Source organism: Chroicocephalus ridibundus, chromosome 2 (genome assembly GCF_963924245.1).
Source record: "Chroicocephalus ridibundus chromosome 2, bChrRid1.1, whole genome shotgun sequence".
Taxonomy (NCBI): domain Eukaryota; kingdom Metazoa; phylum Chordata; class Aves; order Charadriiformes; family Laridae; genus Chroicocephalus; species Chroicocephalus ridibundus.
In genome coordinates, this window is record NC_086285.1 from 17,062,222 (window position 1) to 17,086,097 (window position 23,876).

The 23,876-nt window shown below is 41.9% G+C and overlaps 1 protein-coding gene across 22 annotated transcripts in view; it reads left to right on the forward strand.

Annotated features, from left to right (window-relative positions):
* Positions 1-9,334, forward strand: part of ZNF438 (zinc finger protein 438) — a 52,973-nt gene extending 43,639 nt beyond the window's left edge. For 21 of the 22 annotated variants that reach the window (XM_063324522.1, XM_063324531.1, XM_063324523.1 and 18 more), the window contains 2 exons: positions 3,565-5,428; positions 7,060-9,334. In XM_063324522.1, coding sequence (XP_063180592.1) covers positions 3,565-5,428; positions 7,060-7,669 — 2,474 coding nt within the window. In that variant the 3' untranslated portion in view covers positions 7,670-9,334. Of the gene's footprint in view, positions 1-299; positions 3,261-3,564; positions 5,429-7,059 lie in introns of those variants that run through there. The other variant, XM_063324538.1, reaches the window with a different exon arrangement.
* The last annotated feature ends 14,542 nt before the right edge of the window (positions 9,335-23,876 follow it).

Below are 23,876 nucleotides of genomic sequence, written 5' to 3' on the forward strand. Positions count from 1 at the left end.
GTCAAAAGGAGTCCTTTGAATCAGAGACAGAAATAATTTGGAAGAAGGTGTGGAATAGAAGTGGAATGTCCCTGAAAGATGCTTATTAAGTTTCCAAGTGGCCTTCTGGTAGCCAGACAGCCAGACCATATTCACGTCCTTCAGTGTCAGGGTGGCAAAGACATGAATTACTGTGGTGATCTCTGTGTATTGGAATATTGTATATTGTGTATTGTATATTGTGTATATTGTATATTGTGTATTGTATATTGTGTATAGGAAATTGTTGACCCTTTTCACCAAGTATAAATGGAAAAAAATATTTTGGTCACTGATGATACTTGCACGCTCTGGGTGGGATCAGTAGGACCTCCGGTCTGTGAATTGACGGGTTGCTTTTTCCTGATCCAAGATGCTAAGCAGTCTTCCACCAGTTCTTCCAATTAGCTTTCCCAGTCCACAAGCACAGTCTTACGCGAGTCTGGAGGACCGTCAAACAGCCAGTCTGCATCTAGCCCATCTCTATATTTAGGTGCTGGCTAAGCTGCTTAACTACAGCAGCTGTGTTGGATGAGGGGGAAATACTGACTTGAGTTTCCTTTGCTTACCAGAGGCACTGCAGCGAATGTCTCTGCACTGAACTGTCTAATGTAAACTTGGGGGAAAAAAAAGTTGTACTAAAGGCTGATACCTAACATAGCTTGCCTGGAAGATGTATTTATGATAAAATTATGCTAGTATAAAAATCCCTTTTCAAACAGTTATGTCAGTGTTTAGTATGGTGTTAACTGCGTAAGAAGAATATTGATCTAAACGGACTTTGTTTCAAAGAGCATTTTGTGGCTAATATTCATGAAGGTCTTGGCTTTTAGAATGATACTTCCTTGTGGAATGCTGAGAAAATATGTGGAGAGGCTTTCTTTAAAGAAAAGTGATTTTACTGCCTAATTTTTCAGTAGTCAGGTCAATGTTTTTGACAAGCATATGCTTATTTTTAAAGCTAGTGTCATGCATTGTTTCTACAAATATTTCCTCCTAACCTCAAATTTACCTTTCTTTTGCGGTGCTTTGGCAGCCATTTCTGCACTTTTGTAGAGGTAGCATGTCCACAGCAAAACTTCCATCTTTTCCTGAACTCATATCGATTTTTACTGTTGGTTGGAGAGCGGTGCCTTATAAATTGGAGTGTAAAGTAGCACAGGTACCAGTCTGCTGAAGTGCTGGCTTTCCTAAAAATTTTGTATAAATCAATGAATGAGGTTCTGAAACAAAAAGGGAGAGTTGCAAGCCAAACATGAAGAGAGAATGGAAATTGCTTTGTGTTGAATGTTGTGGCAAGCTGAATAACTGCTGATTTGGAAAAAGTCTTTAATGTCATTATATGGCAAGCATAATCTGGAAAATAAGAGCAGACTTTGGCCCTTAAAAGAAAACTACACTTTTTCTACCATCTACCGTATTTAAGCTGTACACTTTGACCTGTAACTAACATTGAAGTTCAGGGCTGGTTTGGTTAATGATTATAGTATTTTACATCATTTTATTGTACTTCTCAGAAGCTCTTAAAAGTGTTTCCTCAAAAGCAGCAACAAGAAGATACCATGCAGGAAAGAAAAAAATAAACTGACTATTGTTAGCAATCATAGCAATTGAGAACATAGGAGTTTCTATATATGTAGTGATTGTAGATTGGCAAAAATGGAAGTTCTTAGTGAGAAATAGTACGTGTTTCTAGCTTTTGGAGAATAGGAAGGGCTGCAGAGAAACAGAATTTTAAAGTTACCATGTTTTTGCTTTTTCCTGGTTAGACAATTTTGTAGGCCTGGACTTATCCCTATCTATAGGGATCTTTCTTTATCTTAGGGCAGGATTTCCATACGTATGCTAAGTCCACTCTGCCCAGCATATCTAGAAATTCCGGACATCTCTACAAACATTGAGCAGAAAGAAAGTTATGGTGGTGCCCAGTGTTTTCACTTAATTGGGGGATCAAGAAGGTACATAATAGACTTGGGGTTCGATGCTGTAGATGGCAATAAAAGGATTAAAGTTTTATGCCCTGCATAGTTCCTCTATGAACCTGCTGTAGGTCAGAGAGTTTTGAGAAGCATCAGACCTACTGTGTATGAACTGTACGGTTTATATGTGGTTGTTCAGTGAATCTAGCATGTCCTGAGGGCAGTAGATTTACTGCACGTGTGCATACTATGAGTATGTACATAAATCTGTCCCCGAGTTCTGGCCATGAAATGTGATAGCTCTGTCACTTACCGTGCATGTTGCAAAGTGTGTAACATCTGAAAAGAACATCCAGGATTAAGATAAACTTACTAGAGTTTCCAGTGTTGGTAGTAATTCACAGTTACCTCTTTAAGTCCATAACCATGTATAAATGCATTTGTAATACAAGGCTTTAAAATGATAAGGAATGGAAACTTCCCTATGGAATTACCTTATTGCAGTATTTCGAGGTCCCAGCATTTATTTTTACGTATTGTATTCAAATGTGATTCCTCTTTCAAAACGAATTTTTCTTACACTGTTGCCTTCACAAATTGCCTTTCTTGGGATCTTTGTAGTTGAATTTTCAGTGACTGAGATTGATGGAATTACTATTTTTTTCTTCAGAAAACCTATCCCAATTTTTGAGAACTGGAAACATCAGTTGTTGAATTCGAGAGTGGATAATGGGGCTTTTCTATGAAATGGTAGTGGTACAATTAACTATATATCAAATCCTTTTTATGGAGTGTCTGAAAGGTCAGCATGTATCTTTGCTGCACAATGCAGACTTTATCTTACACATTTTACCTTTTTCCTTTCATTTCTGTTACTTAATTATCCTCACATTCTTCTTTACTAAAATTGTTTGTGACATTTACCAACACAAGTAGAAATGAGAAGGAACTGTGATATAACCTTGATAAATTACCTCTTTCAAGAAAATATTTGAATAACTTACCACAGTAGTTCTAGTATGCATTAAATGCACAAAAGCAACGTGCGTGATTAGGTATTTGACAATGGTACAGCTTCTCTCAAGTCCTCTTTGATTTTATTACACATCATTTGCATGTTTTGTAGAAGTAAATTTAAAGACTTCATCAGGTAAGCTTTGGTCTGTATCTGATAAACCCACCAAATTCTAAATGTTACAGAAACTCTGAATACGATCAGAGCAGCTGCTCAGAAAAGTTCTGCATCGTGGAGTTTAAATGCTGCCCCTGGCTGAGTATTGCCAGCGTGCTAGTGCAGCTTTTTCAGGGCAGAAAGGGCTTAATGTAAGTGTATTTGTTCTTAAATGCCATGTCTTTTCTAACCTAGAATGAAGCATCCATTTAAGATTAGATTAAAAGGGAGGGGTTTTGCATTTGTATTCAAGCACATTGCTTCAGGGAGTATTTTTGTTTTTTCCATTAAACTTTTGCAATTCTAAACTTAATTTAGTGGTCATTCATATACCTAAATATTTTTAATCGGTTTTTGTGTAATAGTATCCTTTGTATGCAGTTTTATTTTCAATACAGTAATTTTAAAAAGAAGTACTATATATTATATTACATCTTTCTTATGTTATTATTACAGATAAACACAAATCCCCTTCAGATATAATACGAAGTTTTCAGAAGAAAAGTCAGTTCAGGACCATTGCTCCAAAAATGGTACCAAAAATTTTAACATCTGGGGTGGTTTCTTGTCTTCAGTCATCTTTGCCTGAGCAAAATGCATCAATTTCAGCTGCAGGTTCTAAACCGCTGGTGGTACCAACTCAAAACTATGCTGTCATGCAGGTGGCTGGGCACGAGGGGACTTTTTCTCTGTTGGCCTTGCCATGTGTTGCCCCGGCCCTAACGCAGCAAGTCCAGCAGCCAAATGTGGCCCCTTCTGAAAACCTAAAGCTGCCTATCCCTAGGTACCAATCTGTAAGAAATAAATTGCGGAGTGACAAAAAACCAGCACAAATCTCTGTTTTGGGTACATATAACGAGATTCCTACCAAAGCATCGATCTCATCACAGACTTCCTCCATGACTACATTAACTGAAGACTGTTCTGAAACTCATTCTAGTTCAGATTCAACAGAGCAAGTGATGCTAACAGACCGTGACTCGGCTGAAATTACAGTTGCCACATTAGTAAATAAGAGCAATTGTGTGGAATCTGGATCTCCTTTAGTGAACAAAACTGAAATTGCTAACGGTAATGTCTCTGGACCATCGGTAGTTAAAGACTTGTTATCCAAGCAGGCGAGTACATTTAATCCCATGAAATTAAGTCTACGCTCTGTGAAGACAGCATCTGAAACCACAAGAGAGTCATTCATAACATCTGAGAAACTAAAGGAAAAACCGACAAATTCTGCAAATTCTGTTGCTGTCCTGTCACCGGCAGTTTTTGGCAGTACAATACAGATGACTCCATCAGCACCAAGAGGAAAACTTCCTATTTTGCCTTACTCAAGGATGAAAAATGCAGTGTTCTGTAAATCTAAGCAGAATACTAATATTACAGATGTATCTGGTCCTTCATTAAGATCTGAATGTGAAAAGATACCAGCTTTGGCAAAACCCTTTCATGTTCCTTCTAAAGCATCTGATAAACGACCGGCTGTATCATTTACACAAGTCCCCAAACAAACCATTCGAGAAAATACTCTCTCTCCATCCAATAAAGTGGATGTCGACGGTCTTAAAAAATTGAACGGTGCAGCTTCTAAAAGAAGAGGCAGGAAAAGAAGAGCCACAGATGATTTATTGGCTTTTCAGACCAAGCGAAGGAAATGCATCATTAATAAGTTTAGAGAAGGGAGAGAGCGGGCGAAAGTTGATCTTCAGCCACCTGAAGACAAAAGAGCAGAAGCGGTGAAAAAATACCGTAGCATTAGACCAAAACCAGTGGTGGTTGTGCAGGCTTTTGCACCGCTGACTTCTGCAGCAATAGTAGAGTCACCGCCTCCTGACGGTTTAGACCAAGATATTTTTTCAAGTGGTTCACTTCCCAACAAATACTTAAGTTACAAGCATAGTGATGCTACATCAGCTAAATCAAGTGATTTAAGTAGAAACGTATGCTCAACCGTACCTAAGCCGTCACATACATGTCATGTTTGTAACCATATCTTCCAGTTTAAACACCATCTTCAGGACCATATGAACACACACACAAACAAACGGCCTTACAGCTGTCGAATTTGCCGGAAAGCGTATATTCACTCCGGAAGCCTGAGCACGCATATGAAACTTCATCACAATGAAGGCAAACCCAAAAAACTTGTGTGTTGTGAATTCTGTGCTAAAGTTTTTGGCCATGCAAAAGTGTATTTCGGTCACCTAAGAGAAGTGCACAGGGTTGTTATCAGCACAGAGCCCTCTACTAACGAGCAACAGCTGCAAGATGCTTTAAAGAAGAGGGACACAAATATAAAAGAAGCAGAAGAAGCAATGGAGAGGTGAGTGTTTTCACTAATTAAATGCTAATGAAAGCAGGATTTCAGGTTGTCAGTGGAAGTTCATAAACATCACCATTATGAAAATGATTGCTTTTTCCTCATCTTTTTTTCCCCCGAAGTGAGATTCCTAGTGGTTTAAATATTTTGTTAAGGAATCTAGTTAATCCATTAGACCATCTGGTATATTTTAGCCGATTTATTGAAGATAAATTATTACTGACACTTGAATATCCAAAGTAATTTTGCATGTGTTCTAGTAATACCCAGTATACTGCCAGCACAGCTATTTTGATGGGTCTATTTCTCACAGCTAATGCTTGTTCTGTTAATCTGCACTGTCTTCTGTGTTCTACCCATTTTGGGTTTTCCCCAGAAGATAAATGAACCAACTGCAATAAGTGCAAAGCAATTCATATTTCAGTATTAGCTTGTAGTTTGTTTACCCTATTAAAGATCATTATCCCATTTCCTTCTCTGGAGTGCTGTGAGCTAATCTGTCTTGTGCGTTGATTACTGCTGCTCTTGCGATCACTTAGACAAGTAGAAAAGTTAACATTTACCATATTAAGATGGATAGAACATTCTTTTCTCTCTGCATTGTGATTTTGAGGTGTAAATGTTGGCTTTTTTGTTTGTTCCACTGTGCATTTACTTTCATTGAAGTACACTTTAATGAGCTCAGGGCTTTAACCTGATGCCTGACTATGACGCTACGGTTCAATTTTGTATGTTTTGCTTTGCATAGCTCCACTCTCTGGGGCATCAGTTAGAAATTTTTAAGCCATTAAACCTAAGAAACACCGGCGCTTTCCTTTCAGCCTTACTAGCCCTCTTACAGTGAATCATTTAGTTTATTTTTTTGTTGGGTGAGATGTCTAATGTGCATAAATGCACAGTATTACGTGATCCTTTGTGTAGACATCGTGAGGAGGTTTCTGTGGAGGGCTTCTTTTGGTTGGCTTAACTTAAACCAGGGACTTGCCAGCTCCACTTGTATCTGTGTCCTTCATACTGCAGAGCTGTCCTAGATCAATGAGATGAGCTGCCCAATTGCAAATTAGGTACTTAAACTGTTTAAAACTGTTCTACAAACTTTTAGGAAAAAAAAAAAAAGAAACTTTGAAGTTCCATTGTTTCCGTCTTGGAGTGGGAGGTGCGACATGTGGTTTTGCCTTAAATTGACCTTAGATCAGTCAGTATAAACAAGTTAGTTTCTCTTAGTAGTATGATACATGTAATACTCATTTTCACTTTTTTAGCACAGAGTAGAAGGATTTGGATTGACCTCACTAAATCAGGAACGTAAAAAAAACGTTATTAACCTGTTATTAAAAAGTTAGTGTTGTTAACAGATTATTTTTGCCAAAGCTAATTTTGGAGGCAGTTCTTCAACCCAACAGTGTTGAATAACATTTGGTTTTAGTTTTTTTCTAATCGGACTGATTATTATTTTATTTCTCTTTATTTTTCTGTTCCAAATAAATTAGATACTGTAGCAACAGTGCCTGTTCTTAATTAAAAGAATGTTTCGTGGATGTCATTTCTTCTTGGAACTTATAAGGACAGAAATTGCCATCTCTATTCTGTGCATGGCTAATACTGAAGTAGTTCCTATGTCCTTTTTTTAACAGGGGAAATAAGTGCAATCTTGAGGACCTATTCCATAACCCAGGAGAAGTGAAATTACAGATCAAATGTGGTCGATGCCAGTTTATTGCACAGTCTTTTGGTGAAATGAAGTTTCACTTATTGTGCTCTCATGGAGAAGAGATCCAGGGAAGAGTAAAGGAAGGAGCTTTGCAAGGAAACAGAGGAGCTAAGGGGGAACTGATCAAACACACAACCCACTTCTGGAAACAGCACAATGAGAGAAGACATTTAGCAAAATGCAGTGCCCACGAGGAGGAGTTTTATACTTTTTCAAAACTGAAAAGACAGATACACTTTCACCATCAAAATAACGTCGATATGTTATCTAAAAGCGAACTGAGTCAGTCAGGAAGCGGTGAAGCAGGCAAGATGCAAAATGTAGGTTTTGGTACACCAAACAAAAAATCAGAGATTTGGTCAAAAGCAAGCTATAACTGCATTTTATGCAAACAGTTATTTGAAAGAAAAGAGGATCTTTGTAATCATTGGCAGAGTCATCATAACTGTGAAGACCCTTCCACTTTATGGACAATTTTTAGTTTGTTATCAAAACAAGGAATTATTGAACTTTCAAATAATGGTGAACATTGAAGCTCTATTCTACAATGATATGAAAAACATCAACTACCTTACCAAATTGTTTATGGTTTTTTGCTGTGTTGCTAATCTAACTCAAGAGATATATCACTTCAGAGGTTTTCTTGGTAGGCTTGTTAGGTTTATTTTAAGTTATGCTAACCTGTATTTTTTAAAATAGAAAATGTATTTATCCAGTATCCTTCCAGATGGGTACATGCAAGCCAATTAGGAAACACTGTACTTAAAATTCATGCTTAAGGAACATAGCAGCAGCAAATACTCAATATGAATGGTTAACATCAAGAAAAAGATTCTCAAATTATACTACAGACAGAGAAATAAATCAGTTTATATGAAGTAATCTCAATCTTGAATGGAATAACAAACCAGACTAAAGTGTAATTTCAGTTTCAACTGTGCTTCCAGATTTTATGGCAAATGTATAATTCCATGCAGTTCTCTGAATCATTTGAATGTGCATACATGCAGCCGGCATTCAGGAGCTTTGTAACCTATAGGTCAAGAGTTTTAATTCTTGTTTTCTTGATTTCAGTGTCTTCATCCACGATCCTTGCTTGCAGGTTTGCTATTGGCAGGTATTTGAAGTGTTATATTCTGTCCTGGTAACAGCGAAAATGAAAAACCTACACGTTTTTTTTTGCCTGTAGTCTTTGGGTTGAAGCTGAGTTAGTTGCCACCCATGAAGACGGAACCCTCAAAGCTTGACTGCTTTATGAAAAAAAAAAACAAACAAGTTTATTTTAAAAATAGTAGTTGAGTTGGTTATTCCTGGGAAGTTTGACATTCTGCAATAGACTGCATGATTCACAGTGAACTTTGAGCATATTCCTTGCACCGCCTGTGACAGCAGCACGACTGGTGCCAGCACCGTTAGCACGCTGCCTTTCACACTCTGGGTGTATGGCTTTGTACCTCTGCAGGTGACACAGTCTGTGGCTTTAGAGGGAAATTGTTCCCGCACTTCTGAGTCTGTGGTACACGTAATAAGTTTTTTTCACTTGCGTTGCCAGATATACTGTACTAGAGGAATTGCATGCGGCACCTTAACCTTCCGATGTCAGGAGCCAGTGGCAGTTGCCTTACCAGGATGCAAAGCAGGCTGTAGTGCAGGAGTAGCGCGTACTGCGTCCCCTGCTGCAGAGCAGGCACGGCACGGCACCGTTTCACCACATCTCCAAGGGGGCAAGTCAGTTCAGGCTGTAAGGAGATGGAGTTCTGGAGCTCAGTTTTGATGAAAAGGTCATTGAACCATTGAATCTAGTACGAAATTGGTGTTAAACTGCTGTTACTTAAAGCCTTATGTACCTCTGAATTATTTTGGGAGCAATAATGGAGATAGTGTAAGAAGCCACTGTATCACCATTCAGCAGAAGTCAGAGCACATCAGAGGGCAAACTGAAAAATCCAGCAATACTGTCTCTACAGTACTACTGTATTCATTCCTTCTTGTGGTCAAACTGTAATTGAGGGATTGCAACGATGAAAGAGTCATTCCCAAAATGCCCTGTGTGGCCTCTCACTGTTTTGCAAAATTTGTGGTGATGGGAACGTGAGAAGAGATCTAAAAATGTTGGGTTTTCTGAGTGGGATTACAGAAGCTGTTGCAATATTTTGTGTATGTCTTTTGTTTTAAAATATTAAAGGCAGTTTTGATGAGCTAATAGTTTTGACTGTCATTTCTTCCTGTATGGTGCTTTGCCTTGGAGTTGAACTATAGGATTAGAGCCAAAAAAAATAAAAGACAAAAGGAAGATGCTCACAGAACTGTACAGGTGCTTGGTAAGGTGGAAGAATCCCTGTGGATTTTCACAACTTCCTTCCTACTATCTGTTGCTATAAATACATATTTGTGGTTGTTTCTTTTCTTTCATGTATTACTTTTGTATGTTGAACTATTTTAAAAATACTGCTTATTCTTGGGTATGACACACCCATCTTTTAATGCCTACAGTATATTTGTATTTATTTTCACTGGGTACATGGAGCAGAATGTATGGCGTAGTTGGAAAGGTATAGCTAATTTTAAAGTCGTATCGAACTAAGACTAGATTTAATGTAGTAGAGTATGTTTGCATTTAGAAGCAGTTTTTTTTCCCCCCAACTTAATCCTTTAACTTCCAAAATCAAACAGCTTGGTGTTTTCTCTGAAACGGAAACGTGAGAACAATCCCTCCTTCACATAGTTATAATATATCAAAGGGAAGTTCATTCCCAGCATAAAGCACACATTTTAAGAGTTGAGCAAAAAACATTCAAAGGTTTGATCGGGTTCGTTATTTAGAACAGACATTAATTCACGTTTTTTGTAAAATCACCCATCTCTTGGTATAGTTTAAAATGAGCTGAAGTGAATGCAGCTCTGAGTCCCTCCTGTTCAGGAACAGCACCAATGATGGCAGAGTTGTCCTTTAAAAGTATTTTCAAATAGTATTTGTTAAAAACGGTGGTGTACCAGAGGCAGTGATGTAGATGAGGTGTTTGGGGGTGGTTATCAGGCAGGAAGCGTCACTCCCTTTCATTTCATGTAAAAGGGGGGAGTTTCAGTCATGGGAGGAAGGAGGTTTGGGACAAGGGAGTGGGTTGCGTTTCTTTTTGTACATGAAAATTTCCATTTAAGTTTTTTCATCATATTTTCGTGCTTCTCTCTCTTTCTCTAGTCCAGGCCAAATGGGTAAAGAGGTCTCAGCTTTCAGCAATTTAAAGCCTGAAAACGTTTTAAAGCATGGTTCTAAGGCACTTCTCAGTATCCCCGTAAATGTTTAAAATTAGAAGCCTTTTTTTCTGAGGCTGAAAGCATTCTTATGTTTCAGGCTATTACGATTATGGTAGATTATGAAAGGTTGGGATTTTTGAAAATAGCTTTGCATTAAATACAGATGTGTCCTTTGTTTAAAATATGTTTGTTTTGCATTTGTGATCATTTTGATAACATTTGGAGGTATGAAGTGAGCCTTATTTACAGCAACATTAAATAGTGCGTGTTTGCTGTTCAGCAGGAGGGTTGTTATGAATACAGTTTGCTGTTTACCTTGAAGCTGGACAAGTTAACATCTGGTTTTGCACATAAATTATATTTTTAAATTGGTAAAACGAATGTTACTGGTTTTGTAGCTGTAGTTTTGTTCCCCTCTGATTTTTCATTAAATCTCTGTTTCAGCTTCACTGTTCAACTTTAAGGCTGTTCCTCACATGGAAAGTCGTGCCTTCATCATCACACCATAAATAATCAAAGCTGGAGGAGTTCCATCGCTTCTCTGGCTTGCAGAATATTGCCCTTCTCCAGCTGCAGAGCTACAGTTTCCTATGGCTAACTTGACATAGTTGCTGGCAGTAAATGTTTTACTTCATTTATTTATTAGAATTTAGATCTCTGCTGTTTAGCTCCATCAGAGTTTCTGTCATACCTCATTAGATACTTATTTTATCTACTATTCACTGAGCTCTTTAGAGGAAGTGCCATAAGAAGGATGAACAGGTATTTAAGAGAGCAGATTTCAACCCTAACTTTGTGCAGATGATGCTGACGTTTGAGAATCAGCAGCTTATCTAGGCTCAGCCGTGTAGTATATTATATTTCTACAACACATCACCTACATGCGCATCTATTTTGGAACAAAATGTATACTTCAAATTCAGCTGTCAGTTATTATTATCAAACCTGTACAATGTAAGTTTGTGATTCGTATGCATAAAGATTAAAATGCTATTAACTGCATTAGGTTTACTTGTCAAATTCCGTATAGCTCTGAAGAATGAAAATCTGCGTGTTGAGTATGACACGGAAAAAATCTGGTCTCATGACGAAAATTCTGATGGCTTAAAGGTTGTCCTCATTTCAGTGTGTGCTTTTATAGCTGATCTGTCACATCATTGTAGGATTTTCTTCATGTTTTATTAAATTGCCGTAATTTCTCTTGGTTAGGAATACTGAAGAAGACCTGAGCTTGCAAGCGAGTTTCAGGAAAAAATGTGTTTACTTTCTTTCTCTGTACAGACGGACACGTCTGTGAAATGAAAATAGTCTTGGTGGCCTTACATATGTACATGCACAATGTGGGGCAACGTGCAAGATTCGGGACTTCAGCATATGACTTCATGTGGCTGCCCATTCTGCAGTTCCAGAGTAGAAACCGCAAATTTGAGTGTAAAAATAACTTGGTTTTCAGACTTGAGTGAATTTCTAATACCTTATTGACAAACCTTCAAGACATCCTAAAAAATGACAATAGCATGGTTCTCTACTTGTGCTTTGTTTAACAATTTTCTTGATGTAGTAGTACCGGGACTGTTCTAAAATATGGTAGGTCTGGTGCTATCAAGTACAAAGGAAGCTTTCTCCCTTCCATTTTTTTCACATTTTATTGACTTTTTCCCTGTAAGCATTAGAAATGATAGGATGAATTATGATTTCTGCTGCCCAGAAACATTATTCTGAAGTTATTTTGCAGAAATTTCCAATTCAATCTAGAATAACAGATGAAACCAGTGAAAAGAAAATTCTGTTGGAAAGGGATATGTAAGCAAACTGTCCCATAAGTGGATTTCTCTGCACAATTACACCACTGTAGATGAAATTTATAGATGATATGTCTTCTACTAGTAGATACAAACAGTTTGTTCTTATATGCAGTTATTTAGAGTGGTCAAGGGAAGTAAGAATTAAAAAATGTCCATACCTTCTCTTTGACTTGAATTTGGTTAAATATTTCTACTGCTGTGCCAGTCCAGATCATGGTCCAAGGCATGTAGATACTCAAACACTTTCAAGGGGACGGATAGCATAATTCAGTGGAGGAAAGGGGAAGAAATATGCAAAGGAAGTAGCGATGATGAAGGTTGGCACAACATATTGAATATAAGGTCAAGTTTCAGTATGACTAGCCTTTAATGGTCTGTATATTATGCAGAAGTGTCCTGAGGCCTTAGTCGAAACTTCTTCCTTCCACCCCCTGTGGTTACATGGTTCCAGAGTCTGCTCCCACTTGAGATACGTCAGTCTGGAGCATCCTTGGCTTCCTTGGGCATGAGCTCTTCCAAACGGCATAGCTGACTCTGTGAATGTTGTCTTTTTTTGGTGTCTCAGTTGCACGGTTGTAGTTAGGTGAACTACACGCTGGCTGCTGAGACCGGCTGCTGCCAGACTTGCAATGCGGTCTTTCAGTTTACTACGGAAAGCATCTTTTAGCTTTAGTCCATAAAAGTGAAATCAAGTGCTGCATCAGTTCTTGCCAAAATAAGAAAATGTCTCAGTTTCCTGCATATACGATGCTGGCAAGTAGAAGGAAAAAAAGTGAATGGCTGCTATGAGAAAAAGCTGCTGCTAAATGTGATTTGGGGTCTTTATGTGCTGTTGGAAAAGACTAGAATGTCCCATCACCAAGTTAGAATTGTAAACTGGAGCAGGTTAGAATCAGGGAAGTTCCATAGAAGTGTCTCATGCAGCTCTGATGGTGTAAAGCAGCAATTCAGAGACACCATGACTGAGACTTTTCTTTTTCCCTCTTTTCCCGGTTGTCCCTCTCTCCCCTCTCTCCCTTTTCTCCCCTCTTTTCCCTTCTCTTTTTGCCATTTTTGCTTTTTCTCTTTCCATTTCCCTTAGCCACCCTACCTTTTCAGCATCCTCTGTGAGCTGTTCTGGCTGGACGCAATTTGTAAATGCTCGATTCAACAAAGTCAGCATTGTGTCTGGCATCTTTGCTGCTAGCCAAAAGCCTGGGATCGAGTAGTTGTGAACGCTGTTTCGCAGAATGCTTCACAAGAAAGCGTGGCTTGCAGGGGAGCGGGTCGGTCAGCCGGGCCGGCCTCCCCCCGGAGCAGGGCTTAGCACCAGCCGGGGAGCAGGGCAACGCCTGGCCTTTTGGAAACCGTTTCGGTTGCCATTCCCACTGGTCCATCTCCGGTGATGGAGTCGTGAGCATAAACAAGGTTTTACTAGGATAGCGGATACTTTATAAACACCTGTGAGCAATTTTGCGACATTTGTAAAGGAAGCACAAATCTTGTGACAAAAAAATTCCCCCAAAACCAAAGCAAGCCACAGTTTCAGCTGGTGATCGTTCAAGAGTGAGAACTTCTTTTGGCACAAAACCCCGTTGGTTTTGTTGTTGCAGACCGTGGCCAAGCTTCTCGTCTACCTGCGTGACGCAGCTCACGCTCCGTTGACTGCTCTGCTTTTCCCGGGAGTTCAGGCTCTCGGCCTTTCACATGCAGTGAATACACTACTTTTTTCCTACAGTTGATTTAGGACAAAAATAAAGCGTTTTATTTCCTGTGTGCAAAGTAATTTTGTGCAGCTTCAGGTTTAATCTGACTTTTGAACATACAGCCGATCAAGGAGATCCATCTACCTTCCTATTGCTAGGAGCAATAAATGACACGGCCAGGGAGGAAAGCAATAAATATCCCCGTGACCGTACCTTTGAAGCAATGCGGTTGCTTTGCACTGGAAGTTTAATTTCTTCATGTTTTTAGTTAAAAGCTTTTATTAATTTTAACTGAAGTAAATAGACTGCTGTACTTTGCTATTCAAATAAATCCTTTTTCAGCTCGGAGTCCTTGGAGTTTGAATCCTGTCCAGCCGTTCTCTGCTATCTGCCAGTTCCTTGCTAAGTGCAAACCTGACACTCTTGCCAATGAATCCACCTTCATGCCATTTAAAGTCATCTGCCCTCTTCTCTCTGGAGCTAATCAAAGTTTGCGAGAAGACTTTTTTTTTAAAGGGAACCGGCTCTAGATTTCGGGCCATTTAAATGACGCAAGTTAATTAAAAGCAATCGCAGCGAACTATAAAATAGAGAAGCGGTACAGATTGTTTCAAAGCGTGCTTATTTTTATTCTCTTTCGTGAGTAATTGGAGGGGAAGTTTTTCGGGGAAGAATTTGGTTTTTTCATGCTGTTTTATGCGCTGCTCTCGTAATCCACTTTTTCCACTCTCACGAGGACAGTAGAGCGGAGCCCGGCCACGCTTCCTAAGCGGATTGCATCCTGTTAAACTCAGAGCACCGTTTTATTTCTACCTGGTGAGGCAGCCGGGCTGATAAATGGATGGGATATCGGCACTCCAGGAGACAACCGCGATGTCTGCACAGGTTAATAGTCTCATGCCGCTCAAGAGCAGCGCTTCCAGTGTCTTTACGCAGGCACACACACACCATCACACACAGAATTATAAATGGATTCAGTCTGTGGAACGTTTTCAACTTGTGTGTTAGTGTCACACTGCACAGTGTATTCCAGTAATTTTTCTTTCATTAAAATGCGGTAACAGCGTCATTATTGTATTGCTAATACATCTATGGCTGATCTGAACCCTGAAATACACAGTGGCCACCTGTGTTCTTCCAGGAAATTGGATTAATTGTTGAATTGTTGGAATTTCTTTTAAAAAGCGTGCTACTCCTGCTGGTTAACACCACATGTAGGGTTGAAACGATATTTCTGAGAGTGATTTATTGGTCCAGCAGAAAAGTCTGGTGCTAAACCGTTCCACTGGGATTTGCTTACATTAGGAAGCAATGCAGGTGGCAGTCTATTTCAACACGGAATGGATTTTTTCCCCTTCCTTTTTGATAAATGAAGTGCTTATGTGAGGTGAGAGACTGAAAAAAATGAGAAGCCTGAAGCCCTTGGAGGATCTGTCTGAAAGCTCCACACGCGGGCCAAGGAACGTGGGGTAAATCGATGCGGTTTCCATCCCTGCCGGCCTCAAGTGCGATGGGAACCCCGGAAAAGCTCCTCATGGCAGCCCAGAGTTCTCGTTTGGAAACATTCAGCATCGTGAGCAGCACAAAAGGGTATTTTGACACCGAACTCATTTCGTCCGTCACTTGATAATAAATCGTTCCCATACCTTCATGATAGGCATCCTTTATTCATTGAGCTTTTGTCTCATGTTTTCATTTTGTGTATAATAGAGAGGGTCTGGGCTTAAATTAGTGCTCAACAAATTGTCTGTTCCGAAGCTTCATTGTCTGCGAGGCCGCTCCCTTCGGCTACCGCTAATACCTATCGTCTTTCTCCCAAATGATTCATTTGGTGTCATGTAATGACAAACATTTGATAGTTTTTACTGTCAAATATTATATGTAAATCTCCTAACAGTGTCACATTCTTAAATTATTGTAGCGCTTGATTAAATTAGCCCTTTTAAAAGGGATCCAGGTTCACTAATAGTGTTTCCTGCAATGCGCATCTCTAGAGAAAACCAAGATCTGACTTTTATAGTCAGAACCAATTAGGCTCATCCTTTTCCCTCCCCCCCGGTCTCTCTGCAGCGCTCAGATGAATCGCATTTTGCAGGCACGGTTCAAGCAGACTGTCAGGTCTCCGGGGCTCGCTGCCTCCTGGGCTCCGCATTCCCACTGTCAGCTGTGAAAAATAATTCCCCTTTTTGCAGTTGTGTCCAAGGAAAGTAAGACAATAAATCCACAAGTGGGATTTAAGAGGGCGGAAGTGCATTATTATTTACTCAGCACTGAGTAAGGTTTTGTTCTAGGAGATGCGGCAAGGCGTTCTCGGGTTTAAAGCGTTCTAGCTCATGAAGTTGTCAAGGTGCATTCGCACTTAAAGGAAAATCCAGGGGTTTGTTCTCAGTCACAGTCCTTTTGGAGTACCTAAAATGTGGCAGTGGTTTTGAAAAACACCAGGCTGGGGAAAAAAAAAAATGAAAAAAAAGAAGAGTAAACACAGCGTAATAAAGCCTTGAGAAAAAAAATCAACAAAAAAAAATCCCCAACATGTGCAGGCTATCTGAGTGTAAATAACTTATTTCAAATAAAATTCATGACAGAGTAGACTCGCCGTTCAACTGCTCTGATGAAACTGCAATATAATTAAGAACTCCATTCAAACCAGAAGATGACGATAGGTCTTTTAGGTTTGGGGAACTGAGTAGGTAACTTCTCCCTGCAGCAGGGGGAAGGTGCAGATAGGGACTTTGTCACTTCGAATCATTGCTCAGTTCTCTGTGCAGCATTTGTTTGCAATATTCTTCTCTTTGCCGTAATGCCATAGTAGTGCTTTGCTGTGGAGAATAGATGCTAGAACTTTAAACGCTGCTAACTCTGCAAAGCGATTAAATCTTCAGTTTACACTGTTTAAAAAAAAAAACCAAACCAACAGAAAAAAAGAGCCATTATAATGAAGCCTGAAGTCTCTTGTCATTCACCTTTTAACCTTTCAAGTTTCCTGCCCCTCATTATATCAGTGTTATATTTAATATACATCAGTATCAATTCAGCACAGCCCCCCAGCATCCTTGCTCTGTACAGGCAAGCCCTTTCACTATTCTAATAAACCTTTAAACGTACTCAAATCCTTCTCAAGGCTTTCAGATCACAGCAAACAGTGCTTTGCTCACTGTCAAACTGAAGTGATTAGTTTATTTCCAAATGCCATGCTTCTGAGAAATAAAGCAGCATGGTGAATGCAGCCACCTTCCTTTTTTAACTTGGTTTTAGTAGCTTGCTGCACTAATGGCCAGAACAGTAATTGGGTGGGAGAACTTTGAGCTGCTCCGTATTTCGACTAGTGGAATATTAATATTATCTATTGGAAACATTTTCATAGACCGCAAAGGGGTGATGCGTCTCAGGAGCCAGATTGGTTCAGGAGGGGCCAAGGTCGCCGTGCGCCTGGGCTTGCCTGCTCCCAGCTGAGCCCCCCGCGGCGCCCGGCGGTCCCGTCCCAGCCTCCGCCTTCCCCCCCGTAGCGGGGGGCTCTGGCTGCAGGGGGCTTGATCCGCTCTGCCCCATTTGCTCAGCCGGCGCCGGGTCGCAGCGTGGGGCTGCCTCCGGCCACGGACCCTCCGGGAGGAGCTGCCTGTGGAGGGGAGCGCTGCAGCGGGCGATTCTAGCAGATCCTGCAAAGACTTCATTTTTATAGGCACTTTGGGTATTTCTGTGGCAGTCAGTGGTGTTCTCATTGCACGTCTCCACAGTCTCCACAGGACTGACGCCCGTGTGTGACTCTGTGGCACCCGGCCCCTTCTGGCCTGTGGTGGTTGCCCGTGAGCCAACAGCCGCTGGGCGACTGCAGGCGAGCGTAGGATAGAAAGTGAGAACTGATTTGAATTACGGAGCAGCGTATCTTATCTATTTTAATTAATTCGTGAGAAAATTGTGTGTGTAACAAGAAAATTCCTGTTCCTTGTGCTGATTACAGCGATTGGAACAGCAGGTCAAGAAGTCCCAGTGCAAGAACCTTACTTGGACTTCAGTGAACGTCCTCACTGGCTGGTTATTATCCTGTGAGCGTTAGTAATAATGGGATGAAGAAGGAAGTTCTGTCAAGAAGCCTAAACTGAGACAGAGGAAAACCAAGGAGTAGTCTTACTTACGTAGTTACGGAGAAAGAAGTTAATTGCTGTATGCAATTACGATACAAGTTAGAATAAATGGGTCTGAACTCACCCACCAAATTGCAGTTTGCAGAAAGTACAGAACCAGGGTAAAAGCTAGAGAGGAGCTGAAGAAATTCAAAAGTATTTCCAGACTGGGATATTTGGTAAGAATGAAGGCAAATAAAGATAACTGAAAAATATGTAATTTTTTTTTTTTTTGATATATCTGCCAAAGTCACTGCAAGGGATTAAAAGGAATGAGTATGTCGTGCCTCACCCGGGGTTAAATTCGCTGGGGAGCTTTTTCCCCCCTCCTGTTTGCTCTTTTGCACATGATTGTATCCCGCCTGCAAAGACTCTGCAGGGGTACGCAGCGCACAGGCTCGTCCGGCTGCAGCAGGGGGTTTGGCTGCTCTAGGTACAGAGCAGAAAAAATCCCGTATTATCATTTTCTTTACTGTAGCCTGTAAAAAAATCTCTGATAGTCTCTGCAAAGAATAGCAGTACCTGATGCTAACCAGAAATTACTGATTGAAGAATGACTGGCCATGGATGGCCACAGAGTGATTTCTTTTTCGTGGACTTAAAAAATACATTATTTGCTTAAGATTTTTCTCCTTTGCAGAGTTTTCCTACCTGTAGCGTTGGTTATTGACTGATGTTTTATAGACGGTCTGGGAAAAGTAATGAAGACAAGCAGGTCTGGAAGTATTTTCAAGGTTTTCAAACTGAGAAAGATTGAAATACGCTTGGAGAAATAGCCTTGAAAATGTAATAGCAGCTTGGGTTTCCGACGTGCTGTGGCAAACAGTATTTTTTGCTGTCCTTCTAGCTGCATCCCCCTCCTGCCTGCGTGCAGCATCCCTTTCCAGCAAAATCCCTTCTAGTCTAGTCATTCAATGTGTAAGAAACTTTGGGGAAAAGTATTAGAAATGAACAAACTACAATCCTGCTGTTTTTTTACCAGGTGGTAAAGCTGAGCATCAAAGTTGGCTGGAGTGCGCCCATGTACTGGAATCCCTTTTCCTTTGGGGAAATGTGTCCAGGGAAAGGGAGAGGTACGAACACACCGAACCTACAGCTGTTACTGCACCGTTTCCCATCGCTGCAGAGCCGGGGCCTTCCCAGGCCCGGCGTTACCACCACAGGAGCTGTTTGCAGGCTCCATCCGTCTCCGAATAACAAAAAAGTGACTCGTTGCTGGGAACGGAATCCTTTTTATGCCGTATGAAATGCTTTGCTAGTGAAAGCTGATACAGGCCTCATGGTAAAATAATTGATGTAAAGTTCAGTTTGCTGCACTTCGATAGCTCAGCACCCGAAGCGCTGTGGTTAACGAGCAGCTCCTTCGCCCCTGAGCCCTGGGGTGCCGGGGGCAAAGGTGGGCAGGGTTTTGGAGACGGTGGCATGTTGGGAAGAGCAGCCCATCACTTTCACTGCCATGTTGGGAGGATCGCTTACAGACTCAGCTGAGCTTCCGAGACGGTTTATGTGGTTTTACTTTGTTGTCTCTCATTCCCTGCATTGTCTCTCGTTCTCAGGTGCCAGTGGGCTGAGCTGGACCTGGAGGAGAGACCGGCTCCCTCTGCAAACAGCCCCGGGAGCTCTGCCACTGCCGGACGGGGGGGTTACGGTGGCTCCCACGGGGGCTGCAGGCAGTGGGGAAAAATGGGGCCATTTCAGCGCCTGGTAGAAGAAAGCGTGAGTGATCATGGGTGAGGCTCACAGCAATAGGAATAAACTTCTTAGGTCATAAAGTTTGATCTCCTTCCTTACTGCCTCATTGCTCTGGTAGCTCATAATCATCTTGTGAGCTAATAGCCCTCCTCATTCGCTGCCAAAGCCAAATAACAAGTCCCCTTGTGAAAGCTACAGTTCCACCTAGGTGTCTCCAGATGCATGATGTGGAGTTGGTGCAATCAAATTTAATCCATTTCTAATATTCCAACCCACAGAGTCATCTAAGTCTCATACACAATATTCTGGTATTCTCATCACCCTTACAATAACAATTAACTCCGCCAGATCCACAGATTTCATTACGATTCCCCTACCTAGTTAATAAAAAATATTAAATAAAATAACTTGAAATGCTGAGCCTTCAAGAATGGTGGTGCCCATCTATACCTGATGGCTCCCACCTCAGCACAGCCCATGGTCATCTTCTTGGCCAGCTTCTGCCCACGGCAAAAGTGTTTGGTTAAATAAGTAGTTTCTGTATGGCACCTCTTAACTGAGGTGCAGGCAGTTCACACCCAACACACCTCACTGGGCAAGAGGTCGCCCATCTTACTGAAGAATGGTGTGAGATTAGTTTGAGGATAGACAACTTTGGGGAGTGTATACAGACCTTCATGTCTTTCATTACCTTTTGACATCATAAATGTTTCCAAATCATAGTTCAATATGAGGACGGACTAAAATGGCTACAATTGTTGAAACTGCTTGGTTTTCCCTCTTCATGATGTATTGTTGGCTCACTTATTGATGCTCTTAGTTTGATAGATGTTTTGCCTTAGAGACACGCCGGCTATTCCCAGTTTCTGCACAACAAAGTCTTTTTCAGGTGGGATATGGGCACTTCCAGTTTTACATTCACATTCACATTTAATTTCCTTTTCAGGGTCTAACTGGGTTTTTCCACATCCCTGCACCTTCTTACCTGTAAGGATTGACTTTGCTTTGCCAATCAGTTTTGTATTCAGTGCTTGCTCCTGCTACCCTCTCTGGGGAGACAGGATAAGGCGTCTTCCTTACAAGCTTTTTCTCCTTCTTTGAGATGCTGGTTTTTAAATAGCATTTTTATGTTTATGGAGAGAAATGTCATGCTTGTCCCACACGCGAATTCTTCAGTTCAGCTAATTTCATTAATCTGTTTCACTATTAATCTGTTTCACTGATTTCTTAAAGCTTGACATTAGAAATTGAAAATCTGACTCAAATACTTAACTGCTTTTTCTTTTCCCCCTTTAAATTTAAAATAAATCAAGTCATAAGGAAGCATTGATGTTTTACCTAGACGGACATCAGCTAAGACAATTGAGCTCAATTCCATCTTGGGTTTCGGCATATGGAGCAATACTCAGCCAGGCTCAGTATCAAGTGGGTGCAGAGATCCCCACTGTGGGCAGGGAAACCGCAGAGCAGAAGGAAAACATTAAGTGTTTTGAAACAGTTGTGAGAGGCTGTGCAGGATTTATGGCCTTCGGGGGCCCGTGAGAGGTTTACGAGGCCGGAAGGTTTCTGGGGAGCACTTTTGTGTGGGCTTTTGCAGGTGGCTCCCCAAGATCATACGTCTCCGCTGGCTGGAATCGCCTCCTTGCTGGGGCTGGTGCTGGTGCTGCAGACGTGAAGGCAGCAGAAGGAGCGCGAGTTGTCTTTCGGGGTGGTGTGTCTGTGCTTCCTCTGAAAGGTTCCTCAGCTGTGCTTCGGCTTTCTGAACGGCTGGTCGCGTCTTGCTGGGGAAATGGGCAATTTTGCTGCAGAGCGGTGAATGCGTTCTTGGATCGTCTGCATCACCAGGAGGATGAGCAGGCTCCTGGAATGTAGCATGAGTATCAAAAACTGGTGAAGATCAATATGCAGTTCTGGAAAACAATTGTTTGTTAAAATGTCTGTGCAAGGCCAGAAGGAAAAAAAAGCCTTGTATTCAGGTCAGCCTTAACTGCACAAATGTATTCCTCCAGGTGGTTTTATTTTTCAGTGAAACTTCATGCGACAATACAGGAGACAGAGTGATGTGCTACAAAAATCTAGTTTTATGTATATTCTCTTTGACTTTTCATCAGAGGCCTATTAGATGTTTTCTGATGATCAGTTGTTATAATCCCTTTAAATAGCAACAGAATAATTTTAAGTGGTTTATTTAGTGTAATGCACAAAGATTGTAACGAGCCAGAGACCTCTCCAGGATCGGTGGCCACATCAGCGCTTCCTTTCCTGAGATTATCTTTCTAGTCATTAGGAGCCCACGAAAGCTATCGAGCACAGCTGGAAAGAGGTGTCCCTGCTGTCCCTTGCTTTTCATCCATTGACCACAAAGGCTTCATTTGCCCGCCCACCCCGACTCACTCTGTGACGCTGGTGGGAAGCAAGCACGTGAGTTTGCAGCTCCACGCTTCTCTCCGCAGGTGCCTGCAGGGTCCCTTCCGTGGGTGACCTGGGCAACACGGGGGGAACTGCAGCCACCCAAGTACCCGGCTGGTGTTATAAATTCATGACAAATTAATTCTTCTCAGAATTAACCTGGGTCTCCCCCTCGTGGGCTTTGAGGCAATGCTTCCAGCGAGAGTGAAGTCCGGGGCTTCCCCACACAGCCTGGCTCGGCCACGGCAGGTCCCAGCGCTGTGTCCCACCCCATGCTGGAGAAGTCGGGAAACTCCCACTCCAGTCCTGGAGGATGGAGGTTTCTCCGTTTTCCCCAAGCGTGCCTCAGTGGCCACTCCTGCCTCCCAGACATGTTGGCGTTCTGCTGCCTTTCTTGTCCGTGTTTAACATCTTTTGGCTTAAATCCCATTTTTTATGGCTTTGGTTGGAAAGGAAAATGATGGAGAGGGAGGCTTCTGCCATGTGCTGGTATGCTAGAGACTGCGCGGGGGTTCCCTGATGCTTCCCAGGCCAGAGCATGTCCTATTGCATGTCCCAGCTGCAAGCTGCATGCTGGTGAGGCGAGCTCCAGCATTTACTCAGCTTCCAAAAACATCCCTGAGAGTCAGGAGTATTGATAGTATTTCACTGAAGCCTTTTTTTACAATAACTGGCGCAAGTATCACAGATAGATTATTACACAGGGGTGGATGTGGGTTGTTTAAAGTGTATTTCAGAAAGAATACAGGAATTGATAATTCAGTTTTATGAATCACAAGACCGAGCAGCTAAAACTTGAACAAGGAGCTGTTTGCTAACTTGCAGCATAACCTGCCCGCCACATAAAGGTATTATCCATCCTTGAAGAGGTTGCTTTAGCTGTGTTTTAAGGGATATACCTGAATGTAGTTATTTCTCTTGGGTTTTGCTCTCCTGTAGGGCTAGCAGCTGGAAAGCATGCTTTCTGATCATATTTTGGTCTTATTTTTAATTCATTTCCCCCGCCTTAAAGTATTCATCAGCTGCTGTAACCTGATGTTTCAGGCAGCTGCTAGATCCTGGCTGATGGAGTTTATTGATTTCTGACTCTGATCTTGCAAATCTTATTTCAGATTCATCACCTGCCAGGGCTGTACTGGGAGCCTGACCTGAACCGCAGCACATTAGGGATGAGAGAGCTCTCTCGTGGGCTTCCTAGTGCCACCAGCTGCAAAGCCCCCCTGCGTCCCCTGCTCTGGAGCAGCCCACCCTCATGCTCTGAGAGGTCTCAGAGCAAACCCTGGCCCCTTCCCCTCACACACACGGCTGTGCCCGGCACCGCGTTGCACCACGGGGGAGGGGAGACGAGGAGCTGTGCACAGCAGGCCTCAGGCAGTGGCTTGGTGGCAGTGGCATGGTGGCCCCAGCTTGGCGGGTGGCAAGGCCCGCTGTCCCAGCCCAACACGAATTATGGTCCCCGTCCTCTCCACTGCAACAGAAAGGCTGAAAACCTGAACCAGATGCACGGTTTCACCTGAGTTTACAGACAGCCTGGAAGCAATAACTCTGGGAGGCATAAACTGCTCCTTTCATCGTAATAAGATGTTAACGGGGGGAAAGCCCCGCTGCTCCAGGCGGTCCTCTATTAACGCCACCGCAGCATCTGGGAAAGGGGGATCTGCTGGATCGGTTTCCGCAAGGCTCACCCCCCTCCCCCCCGCCGTGCCTGTGGCTCAGGGTCTCCAATTCGCACATCCCCCCACAATGTGGTCCCGCTCCTGGTGGCAGAGGGCA